This window comes from Danio rerio, chromosome 15, assembly GCF_052040795.2.
Source record: "Danio rerio strain M-AB ecotype USA chromosome 15, GRCz13ab, whole genome shotgun sequence".
Classification (NCBI taxonomy): domain Eukaryota; kingdom Metazoa; phylum Chordata; class Actinopteri; order Cypriniformes; family Danionidae; genus Danio; species Danio rerio.
The window spans coordinates 29,375,992-29,389,121 of NC_141035.1; the positions used below are offsets into that span (position 1 = coordinate 29,375,992).

General features: G+C 35.1%; 1 protein-coding gene and 2 long non-coding RNA genes across 8 annotated transcripts in view; 2 read left to right on the forward strand and 1 right to left on the reverse strand.

Annotated features, from left to right (window-relative positions):
* Positions 1–116, reverse strand: part of LOC141377851 (uncharacterized) — a 2,804-nt gene extending 2,688 nt beyond the window's left edge. The window contains exon 1 of the long non-coding RNA XR_015509547.1: positions 64–116. This is a non-coding gene — a long non-coding RNA (uncharacterized LOC141377851). The remainder of the gene's footprint in view (positions 1–63) is intronic.
* LOC147833689 (uncharacterized) overlaps positions 1–12,680 on the forward strand; it is a 22,116-nt gene extending 9,436 nt beyond the window's left edge. The window contains exon 3 of the long non-coding RNA XR_015509549.1: positions 6,966–12,680. This is a non-coding gene — a long non-coding RNA (uncharacterized LOC147833689). The remainder of the gene's footprint in view (positions 1–6,965) is intronic.
* Positions 1,058–6,629, forward strand: LOC110438326 (uncharacterized). 6 transcript variants are annotated; one of them, XR_015509528.1, is made up of 7 exons: positions 1,058–1,161; positions 2,802–2,953; positions 3,107–3,171; positions 3,282–3,440; positions 3,548–3,643; positions 4,613–5,104; positions 6,117–6,629. XR_015509528.1 is itself a non-coding variant. In XM_087284239.1 (7 exons), the coding sequence occupies exons 5-7, from the start codon at positions 3,333–3,335 to the stop codon at positions 4,883–4,885; spliced, it is 477 nt and encodes a 158-aa protein (XP_087140365.1). In that variant the 5' UTR covers positions 2,170–2,238; positions 2,370–2,453; positions 2,802–2,953; positions 3,107–3,171; positions 3,282–3,332; the 3' UTR covers positions 4,886–6,629. The 6 variants fall into 6 exon arrangements, 3 of the variants coding, with proteins under 3 accessions (XP_087140363.1, XP_087140364.1, XP_087140365.1); XR_015509530.1 differs by lacking the exon at positions 1,058–1,161 and adding an exon at positions 2,100–2,238; XR_015509529.1 differs by lacking the exon at positions 1,058–1,161 and adding an exon at positions 2,105–2,453.
* Positions 12,681–13,130: the final 450 nt, after the last annotated feature.

Here is a 13,130-nt window from a genome sequence, read left to right on the forward strand (position 1 = left end):
AATGCTAATAGAGGTGCTCAAATCAATGTCGAGTGTTGTCAGCACAGACAGACGCGCTTTTACCTGGATTATTTGATGGTCTTTCATTCATATTCTTCTGGGGGAAAACACTCTCTGCCGGACCGTTGTCTCGTGCAAAGTGTCCTCCAAAACTGTCTGCATACCTCTGGTTCCCTCCTAAACCAAAACCCGCTGCAACACCGGTTCCTATGTAAATAAATAAAAAGATATGACGAGAACAATGGCTATAGTCATAAACAGTCTTATTTAAAGTAATAGTAGTGTTAATGTAATAAATTAAATAAAGGTAACATCTTAATAGGTGATATATTTCTCAAATGGGCGAAATAACGCCAAGCCAGAGAAAATAATAATAGCCAACTTTATACTTTACTTTGTTTTATTCTCGTCCACAAAACATTCTGTAAAATGAAACACTGCCTCAGCTTACCAGAGTAAAGTTTGTTAAATCCAGTATGTTCTTCAGGCACACTAATAAATTGTCCTCCAGAATTGCTACAGGGTCCTCAGGCAAAATGTGGTGCAGAGTAGTCGAATCGCCGCAAGGTGGCGTTGAAGCAGTTGTGGAAAATACAGTATAATACACGAATTTTTACAAATACAGTACATCGCTGTATATGTTGTTCGACGTCACACTAAATTCCCATAATGCAACGGTAAATACAGTTATTTACCGTAAAAGGAATTTGCAGTATTACACTGGGTGAAATACAGTAAATAACTGTGTAATTTACAGAAATGTCTAACAGTGTATTTATACTGCACATTTAAAAACAACAGCACACTGTAAAAAATAAAATCTCAATTTGTTCAGCACACTGTACTTTTTCTGTCATATATACTAAGAATTGTAAATAACTACTGATCTACATAAAAATATATGTTATGTCAATAATAATTGCTAAAATGTTATGTCTACATGTTTACCAGAGTTTTCTGGACATACATTTTTGTGTTGAACAGGTATGTTGAGATTTAAATAAATTGCGCATGCGTGACGCGACGTTTGAAAACGGCGCCAACCCTCCGCCATATTGACCATTCGTTTCGCTCCTCATCTCCATTTTGTCTTGGTGCCATATCGGACTTCTCATATGTTTTCGACTCTTCGAAGAACTAAACATTAACTTGTTCCTGTAGGTGAGTAACAACACTTATTAACACTAATTCTATGCATGCAATGAATTTTACTATATTCCCAACCTGACGGTTTGTTTTTAGCGACGAGAATTATTGCATATGCTTAAGTTTCAAATGCAGTGGGTAATTAATGTGGCCTATAGTTTCAGCTAAGTCCAAACTCTTAAATGTTTCTGTGTATTCATGACATGAGTGGCGGAATTAGGCAGAGTCAATCGCTCAGGGAGGCATGTAGACCCCGCGCGACATCCTTCCCGCCCACGCCCGCACCTTCGAGAGGGCGGAGGACCGTGAGGTCGGCACAGTCGTTTGCCTAACGCCAGTTAAGCTTGTGCCGCTCCTTAAGACATTAACGTTAACAGTTACTTGGGAAAAAACGGAAACTGTTTTTCTGTGCCGTTTAAGTTTAAAATGTTTCATGTTAACACTAAAATGACATCTTTATGCTTAACTGTTAATCACTGATAAAAGATGGCTAACTTGGGACCATAGTATTAACACATTTACGTTAGGGAATTCGGAGGTTTTGTTTGTTTTTAGGTGAAACGTTTTCATTTCTCTAGCGAGTTTTTACATTTTTCTCATTTTACGTGCTTCTCTCTGTGTGTGCACCGCCTAGTGATGGGTCGTTCTTGAACGATTCGTTCATTTTGAACGAATCTTTTGTATGACTCGAGAACGACGAGTCCTCTCTGGGAGTGATTTGTTCACTCGCGCATGCGCACATTAGTGCAGGTGGAGGAAAAGATTAGTTCATTTATCGAGTCCTCTAACGGGTTTAAGTCATTCGTTCATCACTTTAAAGACATTAGGCAATGAAATGCAATCAGAGCCGGAAAAAATTTTAAATCATCTTTCAAGTCCTCTGCGTTGAGTCATCTCTCTTTACATGCTGTCACGTGATGAACGAACGAGTCAAAAACCAGATGACTCGAAAAGTGAACTAATGGCTCCTTTCGGTTCAGACTGTGCTTTGGTTAAGCTTATATGGTTCTGTCTGTGTGACGTAGGCGAACCCCTCAAATTTGAAGACCTGACAGAAGAGCTGAGCTCACATAATCATAGACAAAAGACTAGGTAAACAAACGATTATTTTCTTTTTCTTATAGCATTCAAGTTATGACTGGGCTAGTTGTGGATGCGTTTGGAATAACTTGTATCATTTTAATAATATTTTGGCAAATTGATGGAAATGACTTGAAAAAAAGATTTATTCATCTCAACGAACGAGACTCAAAGGTCCAAATCAGTAATATGATCTGAACTTCCCATCACTAAGAGCGAGTGAGACCGTAAGTTGTACTTATAAATTTGTGACGCATATATAAAGCACGGATATTCAGATTATATTAGATAAAGTAATATGTAAATGTAGTTTATATATATATTTTTTATAAAATATTGCCTAAAACGTTATTTAATCCTGTCAAATTAATATAAATAGTTCCTATTAGGTTTAAAATAGTCTTAATTTCAAATAATATATTATTACTAACTATATTACATTATTTGTGGACTCCTCTGTATACATCAATATCATATATTGATATTAATATCATTTTCTGCTCCCAAACGTGTTTCATGTTAAAATATGGGGGCATAAACTTGAAAAATGTTTAAAACTTATTTCTGTTTTCAAGATAATCTTCTCAAGACTTCATGCAGTGTAAAAACTGCAAATTCAGCACTTCAAGTGAAGATGTCCTTCTGAAGCACTATCAGCTACATCATCATAGAATTTCCAACTGGCCCTGTCTTTACACGGAGTGTGTTTGTGCTTTAAAAACTGCAGGTGCTTTACGATCCCACTTATCTAAATCACACCACAACACTGATAGAGTCAGTTGAGATCTTTCAACTTTTAATTGTGGACTATGTGAATTTCATAAGATTTGTACTGAAAAAAGATTTTTTCTTCATCTACATAATCATCTGAAACGTAAAGAAGTTAATGCAGAAGAGACATGGCAGCCATAAGTGAATAAGCCTGCACTCTTTTTTCAAGAACAGGTAAAGATAATTTTTTTCTTTCTTATTAGGCTTTAAGTTTACAGAATGCAACATGCTCTGTTTACATTCAAAATTGATTGCTGTAAATCTGGTTGGTTTGTTTTAAAAAGATCTGTGAGGAATTTTTCCGCATCACCAACAAAGACCTTCTAGGAGTCTCCATGGCAGCCACTGACAAGTACACACCAAAGCTTCTGAAATTATACAGAGCCAGAAAAGGAGCGTTTGGACATGAAATGGAAGAGCTCCTGGAAAGACTTGATGAAAGGGCAAGTTAATAATTTTCATTATTTACATGTTTTTGATCTATGTAGTTGATGATATTTCAGTTTTCATTCTGTGACTTTTTGGTTGTATCTTTTTTATGTTTTTGCAGACAACAGAAATTGTTAATCACAGAAGGACTTCTGCTTTGGAGGGTCTGCCTTTGTTTCTTCGAGAGAAACAAACTAACCTTTTCAAGAAATGTAAAGTAGGTATCAAACACTTTAAATGGTTTAAAGCATGAGTGTCCAAACTTGCTTCTGTATTGCTGGTGTCTGAAAAGTTGAGTGCCAATCTATTTGGAGCTTTCATGAAAACTTTTGATTAGCTGAGTTAAAATGTTTAATTTAGGTATCATTAACAGAAATTACAAATCTTCTGACCTTAAGGTATAAGAAGTAAATTTACGTATAAACGTGTCTTGTAAATTTCATGATTCACAAGTATCTTGTTATTTTTAAAAGATTGATATCAGGTTCTATATTAGTACCAATTTAGACCTGCTCACTGATTTATGCAGGCAGTTAAGGGAAAGAACATGTAAAAGAGATGCAAAAGAAACTGTTGCTTTGTCTGTTATTACATAAAATTAGAGTTGTGCCGAGAGTCTGAGACGTTATTCTTGTCAACCAAAATGGCAGCTGTTGTATTCAGAGTACAACATATCAGCATTTATTTATTTATTAATTTATGACAGTATTTTAAAATAAATCACTTAAAATATTTAAAGTCCAATTACTGCATTAATGTTGCATATGAATCCTGATGATTTATGCGTGTGTAGATCTGGGCTCCTTGTTATTTACATGTTGTCAGTTTAATTGTTACATTCACTTTTGCTTAACGATTTAAATTATAACACTATGTCTTCCTACAGACAAACTACACATTACATAGCATTTTTATGATCATAACTATTTGATGTAACTGGTCATTTTGCTTAACTGCAATTAAGTTTGCATGGTCATTGTATTATGCTGGTTTATTATTTTTACAGAATGTTCATATTTCTGAAAGATAACTGTATGTATTTTTAACTGAATAAATAACTTTATTACAATTATTTAAATGTGTGTGTTGTTATAGCCCTATACTAAACATATAATATCTTGCTTGTTTGTAGATAAAGTACTATAATGACTTTCTATGCTCAAATATTCTTATTGTGTTTTCACAGGAAACTGAAGATAGAACAAAGGGCGTATCAGTTGGCATTCTCTATGTTACGGAAGATGACTACCGGGCAGCATCACCAGTGATCCAGAACATTGCTGTTGTACTGGAAGAGGTTGTTGTTTTGGAAGACATTCCAGATACCTCAAGTGCTGTAGCATACCTCTTTGGCCTTCTTCATGCACTCAACTTTTCCTATCCCAAAGAACTCCGGTACACTTTTGACACAATTCAGATTGTTTTCATGGAGCTTGGGACTGGATGTACGCAACGTTAGCTTTCTCTTAAAAACAAGATGTTAAACTAATACTGTAAACAGTGTTGTGTCAATGGTCTGATGTTACACAGACCTAATGTACAATTTGAGTACTAAATCTGATTCATGAGAGCCACTGTTTAGGCACTGTGTTCAGTTAAATGTGTAACATTTCATAATAACTACACACTATGAATCATTTATTAAGCATTAGCAAATAGTTAGTTCATTATTTGTTAAGTATTAACTCTAATAGGCATTAATAAGCACTTTATAAATACAGCCACAACTGGCTATATTCTTAAATTGTAATTAATTGCATTTTCATACTTTGTTAATGATTCTTTTTTTCATTACATAAGTATTGCATTATTTACAAACCAGTTATTTAAGAATAGGTGGTGGTTTTTTCCAGATCATTCAGAATGTGAAAGTACATTATTAATAAACTATTCAAATAACGTTCATATATCTTATTATTCAGGCATATACTATTAGTTTATTTATATATTAATACACGCTTTATTAACTCGACTTCATCCAGTTTTGTGACCTAAAGTGAGGACTATTTATGCTTTATAAATCCCTTATAAATGACTATTAAAGGCTCAGTTATATTCCGAACAGGGAAAAAGAGCATGAACTATTTCATTCATTTCTGTTTATTTAATGATACACAAATGAAACTATCAAATGAAAAAAAATTCTTTGCAACCTTATCTAAAATGAAGTTACTGTACAGTTTACACTTTGCTAAATAACACTGAAATGTTATATCTTAATATATTGTTTTATCCAATTTTATTCAATTGTATTTATTGCTAATTGTATTTTGACATTTCTGTTATTCGGCAATGTTTAAAGTTTACAGTAATTTTATTTTTTTAGATTAGATTGCAAACATTTATTGTTCATTTGATACTCAGCTTTTTAATTGTCATTTATAAGAGATTTATAAAGCAAAAATAGTCTCACTTTAGATTAGGTCACAAAAATGGATGAAGTTGAGTTAATAAAGCATTTATTAACATACATAGTAACCATTACTATATGCCTGAATAATAAGATATATAAATGTTAATTTGAATAGTTCCATTAATAATTTACTAACTCATGCTGAATGATCTTAAAAACCACCAGCTACACTTAAATACAAATGGTTTGTAAATAATGCAATACTGAATTCAGTAAGGAACAATTAATAAAAAGCAAAGTTTGAAATACAATCATTAGCTTATAACAGCATTTGTAGCTGTATTTATAAAGTGCTTACTAACGTCTAATAATGTAGAGTTAATGCTTAACAGATAATTGATTAACTATTTGTTAATGCTTTGCTAATGATTCGTAGTGTGTTGTTATTATGAAGAGTTACTGTTAAAGGTTTTAAAATTAAAAGGTTTACATTTTAATATTTAGATTTTGTCAAGACACCCAAGCACTTAACTTTTGTTTTGGTTTAAATGTTTATGGAAACTGGTGTCCAAATCAACCCTTTTGTTTATAATTTGTGCATAAAAGCATTCAAAGCAAATTTAGTTTGTGTTAAATGCAATGTTTAAATTGTTAATTTCTGTGCTGTTGTTACAGTTAAAATGTTAAAGCTTGCATATGTGCCTGCAAATTAGCAGAAAAGTCTGTATACTGCAAAGTTTGTAATTTGAAGCACTTTTCATCTAAAATATTTACAAATGTTTGTGCTATTTCCTGTTGTAAAGCTTATTTATCTGTTGCTTTCAGTGGAAATAAATTGAAGAAGTAGTAAGTTTGTGTTTGTCATTTGTAAGTAGAATGATTAAAACAGAATGATATGCTAACTAGTACTAATTACGTATTTTGCAAATTTGAAAAAAAACATCCACTAAACAGAAAAAAATTAATTGACTCAATTGCAGTAACTGTTGCTTTAGTTGATGTGACAAAAATATCTTTATTAGTATAATACTATAATCAATATTGCATGAACAAAGAAAATTATGTTAGCTCAACTAAATATTGTTACTGAGAAGAACTAAAAAACAGTTGTTGAGACAACTCAAAGTTCTTACTGCATCAAGTTGCCTTATTTTTTTATGTTTTCTCAACAATTTTTTTTTTACAGTGCAGTTGTAAGACATTTGTGTGAGTAGGATTTAAAGGAAGATAGGTTCAGATATTATCCATGAAAGTGAAAGGACACCCAAATACAGAATAAACAGTAAAAACAGATTGAACTATATAAAGAAAAAATAGGACTCAGGATCAAGCCCTGTGGTACACAACAACAGAGATGGGCTGCAGGTGAAGAGTGATAAAAGGTAAACAGGAAATTTCCTATTAGTTAAGAATGAGCAGAACCATTTCAGTACTGTTTTTCCTTCAAATACCCATATAAGACTACAGTTGGGAGAACATTATGACCAATCAGATCAAAATCTGAACTAAGGTCTAAAACGAAAAGCGCCAAAGCTTTTCGTAATTCTACAGTAAACTAAATGGAATTAAAACTTTTAAGAGTGCAGATTCAGGGCTACAATGTGCTTTAAAACATGATTGAATTGTTTCATAGACTGAATAAACTGACAGGAAGGATTTGGACTTGCTGTAACACCACCTCTAAAGTACATTGGATGTAAAACTGGAACTGAGAAAAACTGTAAAGGTTAACTAAAGAGGTGGAATCCTAGTACAGCACAATCAAGACAGTTAGGGAACATTCCAGTATTTTGGCATTTAATAAAGACAGGCTGTAGTCCTGGTCCAATAGCTTCAATGATTGAAAGCATGGAGAAATGACATCCTGTATAAAACATGGTGGCTTTTATTTGCTTATTTGCATAGAGATGGGCTCAAAAGCAGACAATTTATAGAGACAGGAAGGAACATGGGAAATGTATAAGAAAGAGAAGACATCTAATTTCACAGCATGAAATGCACACACAAAGAAGCATTAATTATAGACATACTGGAAAACTCAACTCCACTTTTAACTTCACAAGATCTGTAGATAAAGAATTCTTCTATAACAATGCTTCTATAATGTATCTTTGTACAGTGCCTTTTTTCAATAAAAGCCCATTATCATAGCATATTTTTTGACAAAGAAATGTAATAATAGGTCTACACAACACATACAGTATTTGAAATGTAGTTGAATTTTGCATTGCAAAAGGTCATATTTTGGTTTTGGGTGTCTCCAACAACAGTCTGATTTGCATCCAAGGTCAAAAAACACTTTCATTGTCTTTTAATATGCATTTATTTTTACCTATTATCCCAACGACTCCCATATGATTTGTTCAGCGATTCATTTGTTCCCAAACCCCTTCTTTTGCCTGATGCTACTCTGCGGTGATTGGTCCGATGACCCAGACTTTTGTGATTGGTCGACTGCGTTTAGCGCGAGACGGAGCGAAAAGGAGGCAACCATTTTAAACCCACCAAGTTGTGATGTAGGAAGGAGAAACACTTACAGGATCTGGAGGAAGAAGAAAATGGTCCATATAAAGTGTGCAATACTTACTGACAAAGTCCAATAAATTAGTAGTATGTGTTCCCTCCCCTAGTGTTGGAAGGGAAAGGTGCGTTCACGTTTTACAGGAACTGGCACTTCATATGTGTCGATCTCGTATCGCCATCAAGGCGTACAGGCAAAGATCCGACCAAAGGTCGAATCGTTCATTTGACTTTGCGTCGACTAAATAGAATTAATAGTTTTAAACACGGTGCACTTTCAGATTTAATCCTCAGCTGGATGTTTTCTGTGTTGCACACTGCATGGATGGTAATTTTTAAAAACCCATAATAGGGGCTCTTTGAAGGCATAGTTTACCCAAAATTTAAAATTTCCTCAAAAGGTATTCTCCCTCATGTCTTTTTTCAAAGAATACTGGTTACTGGCACCCATCAACTTAAAAAAAAATACTATTAAAAGGTAATAGGTGCCAGCTACCAGCAATTTTTAAATTATCTTATTTGGTTTCTAAAAGAAGAAAAAGAATTTAATGGGTTTTAAACAAAGGTTGAGCAAATAATGACAGAATGACATGTTTTTATAATTTTTTTCAAACTAATCTGTGTCAAAATAGCAGGTTAAATCGGGCATGTTCTTTTTTTAACTTCCCTAATTGTTTATAATATGAAATTTACAAATGCTTAATTCTGTAGATTTAATTTTCCACACCTGATTTAGTGTATCGTCAAGGTGTGATCATCCATTAATTACCCAAGAGCGTAACATGGGAGGAACAGTAGAATTACTATACGCCAACATGTCTTGATCTATAAGCTGACAGGAAGCAGGTTGCGTTGGCATGTTTTGCAAATAATTACAGGTCTAAACAGGTTGCTTGAAGACAGCAACCAGGACCATTCTGTGTAGTTTAAGCAATTACATTCTCGGTTACCAAGTGTTTCAATGAGTCTGTCTCAGTATTCTCTTCACACAGACATCCTGATATCACCAATCAGCTCAAACAAATTGCTTTAGAGAGCAGGGAGGGTGACAGCAAATGATAGAACTAATGAAATTCTGCCTATTATGTTGACTCTTCGCCACTGTTATTTAGTTTTGCTGGTACAGTCCAAATCAATACAGACTGATTTCCATACAGACGTGTTGCATTCTGCTGTTCTGCGTGACTTACGTGTCAGGTGCTTGTTTATTCCCGCTTTTATTTTGGTGCTATAAACAGAAGTGGGCTCTCCAAACACTCTCAGCCCACTGTTGGCTATTTCTGTCAGGTATAATGTATTGTCCTCTGTGTTTAGCTTTGGCAGTCTGGAATGAAAATAACCAAAATGTGAACAGCCTTTCACCCTCTCTTGTGCCTTTCTCTATCATTCGGTAGCAGGTTGGAAAAATAACAGCATCATTTATCCTGCACAAACTCTATGACATGTTTACAGTTTTCCATCATAATTCAGAAAGTTTTCTTTGTGTGTGTGTGTGTGTGTGTGTGTGCTTTCTGAATTTAAACAGCTGGTATACTGTAAGTGCTTTCACTTACCTTCTCCAGGCTTTAAACAGAATGTTTGTCTTTTGAAATTGGGTTCTATAGGCACAGACGTAGTTTTTAGCTGTCTATCATATTGCGATGGTCAAATCAGTCTGATAACTCTTAAGAGAATGTTGAATTTCCGTCCACAAAAGCTTTTTATATCGGCAGTATAGATTTCTCTAACAAGATAAATGCTTTAGCAAACACAATATTACTGAATGTAATCCAAACACAAGCAAACACATTCTCTCCTACTGTACATGTAAATTTTTTCATTGTTTTGGGAAATTATTCTTTGTAGTTTTTTACAACCAAAAACTATTAAACTGTCTGATTTTCATTTATTTATTCATTTTCTTTTCGGCTTCGCCCCTTTATTAATCTGGTATTGTCACAGTGGAATGAACTGCCAATACAAGCATATGTTTCTAACCCATCACTGGAAAACACATACACACTCTTGCACACACATACACTGAGGACAATTTAGCCTACCCAATTGACCCGTACCTCATGTCTTTGGACTGTGGGGGAAACCGGAGCACCCGGAAGAAACCCACGCAAATGCAGAGAGAACATGCAAACTCCATACAGAAATGCCAACTGACCCAGCTGAGGCTCTAACCAGCGACTTTCTGCGACCTTGCTGTGAGGCGCCAGCACTACCTACTGCGCCACTGCGTTGCCTGTCTGCTTTTCTTTCAGCCAAAAATCTTCTTCACTCTTTTATTGAAGGAACTGTGCCATCTTGGCTTGAGGGTGAGTAAATTAACAGGAAATTTTAAATTTTGGTTGAACTATCCCTTTTACAAGGGGTTACTAAATCAAAGTAATGCCCGTTTGACTTTTGGGACAATACAATCATGAGGATTTTTAAGAAATATGAATGATTCAAGTAAAGCTGATGTGTGGGAAATGTAACCTTTATATTTAAATTAAGAGTTATCCATTTAGATGAATTTAGTTAAAACCAATTTATTCCATTGTTACATAGTGGTACACTCTTAACAATATAGGTTCCATAGCAAGGTTGTTGTTGTGATGAACCAGAGAAGAATCATTTTTGTTGAATTTTAGGGGGAAAAAATTCTCAAAATAACCCTTTTAGGAGTTGACAATTAGCTGATGATTGATGTGTTTGGCATGCTGTACCAGTAGAGAGAGCCCTAAGCTCATAAGATCCTCCAGCCAGGGGCTCCCTCCAGTTTGTTGGGTGAGAGGGGTGTTTGAGCTCAGGTAGATCTCGAGAACTCCCCTGCTGATCATATGGTGCAAATTTGGTTTGGTCAGTTCATCTATATCGTATGTCTTTGGACTGTAGGTGGAAACTGGGGAACCCAGGGGAACCCACGCAAGCATTTAAACTTTGCACAAAAATGTCGACTGGCCTGGTAAGGTCTTGAACCAGTGACATTCTTGCTGTGAGGCAACAGTGCTTACTACTGAGTCGCTGTGCTGCCCTATTAAGGAAAAAGGAGGAGTAGGGGTGGAAGGTGGGATTCTTCAAGACGAAGATACTGAGGTAAGAAATTCTGGTTATTTGTAGTCAGTTAGGAATCATCTGATTGGTGAATCATATGCTAGCTAATGTGGGACCAGCCATGGGTAATCATAAGCACATTTTCACAATAACCAGCATTCTAATCCTGGCAGATTGCTGGTAAACGCGCAGATCACTGAAAGACTACAAATCTGCCTGTATATGGACTACAAGCTCCAGTCATGCACCGCTCACACACATCTCATTCGGCAGATTACACACACTCACCGCTGGGAGCTGCTCATGAACTGATTACACTGACTATTTATACAGCACACAGACACACACACACACACACACACACATTACAACGTGTTTTCCTTGCTTTGCCGGTTTTGACCCTCACTTTGTTTTGTTTGTTTTACTGTTCATTCTTGTCTGCTGCTTGCCTTCTGACTACTCACCTGTTATTTGTTTACTACTCTGGTCTATCTGTATATACCCGTATGCCCCTGTGTTGACCAATGCTTGCCTGCCTATTCCTAATAAACCTGCACTTGGATCCGCACCTATGTTGTTAACGTCCCATTCAAATAATACACGTGATCCTCTCGAAATTAGTTTATAAATAAACGTCTCTTATTTAGTGGGAAGAAAATATGAAAAATCTAAGAAAACTATTGTGGACGGGAATATTTATTTTGGTTGAAAAGCAATTTCATTATAAAACCACTGATGGCAAAAAAAGAAACATCTATATTTTATATTAAAGTTAGCAATAGTTTTGGCTTCATCCTCAGCTTTGTTCAAAATATCCTCTTTTATGTTCAACAGTAGTAAGTCAAACAGGTTTGGAAAAAGTAATGGCTGAGTACACAATTTTTAGTTTGGGCTAAACTATCATTTTAATATTTTTCGTACTGAACTCAGTGCCATTTCTATATCCAAAATTAAAATGCCACATGCACTCAAACAAAACATCCATCAATTCAAGCCAGTCACATAATAAAAAAAAAGTTCAGTTGAACAATTAGCTGCCAGAAGCCTAACTAGATACACACAGCTTCAGCATATGCTCTTACCCACAATAGCTCATCTTCTACAGCAGATGGTGTAGAAATATTATGCAATCATCCTCTCAAAAAGAAACCAGTGTGAAAAAAATTAAACAACTAGACCGCACATTTGCTAATTCATGAAAACAAACATTTATTGTTAGCTCAAATGAACTCGGATAAACCAGCTTCAAGAATTAAATAAGAGTACAGAGGAAAAGCTAAAAAAAAAAAACATCTAGTCCCTGCTAGCCCTGAGCAAAGGTGTTGGGAAACTATTTTTGTCCAAATCTCATTCATTCATTTTACAGAGAACGCACTGTCCAAGGTAATTGGTTTGAGTGACATAAAAACATCCCTGTTGCTTTGTGGTTAACACTACAATATATTGATCATTATGCAGTCAGTAAGGCTGGTACACAGTGCACATCCTCTCTCTGGGGAATAAACGTGGCAGTCAATGGGATTGTCCAGTACATGCTAACCCTCATTGTCAGGCTGGAGAATGGTTACGCTTTGAACCGGGACACCAAAACGGTCACATGTTTTGCTAAATCCCCTGAGGCTTTCAACTGTGAACTTTTTTTCCTCCATCTATCTTCTCCAAAGTGACTTTTTATACACTGGAGCAACAGCAGGGGCAGGTCAAACTGCCCTTTAGGGCCTTAGTCAATGGGATTTTCTTATTATTAATGGAAAAAAATAAACAAGTCACATTATTATTTGATAAATTACCTTCTCTCATACATCAG

Bases quoted from the DNA above. Each gene is read 5' to 3' on its own strand.
- LOC110438326 (XM_087284237.1), top strand. From the start codon at position 3,333: ATGGCAGCCACTGACAAGTACACACCAAAGCTTCTGAAATTATACAGA. The intron at 3,441-3,547 runs GCAAGTTAATAA...ATGTTTTTGCAG, and splicing joins TGGAAAGACTTGATGAAAGG to ACAACAGAAATTGTTAATCA. The intron at 3,644-4,612 runs GTAGGTATCAAA...GTGTTTTCACAG, and splicing joins ACCTTTTCAAGAAATGTAAA to GAAACTGAAGATAGAACAAA.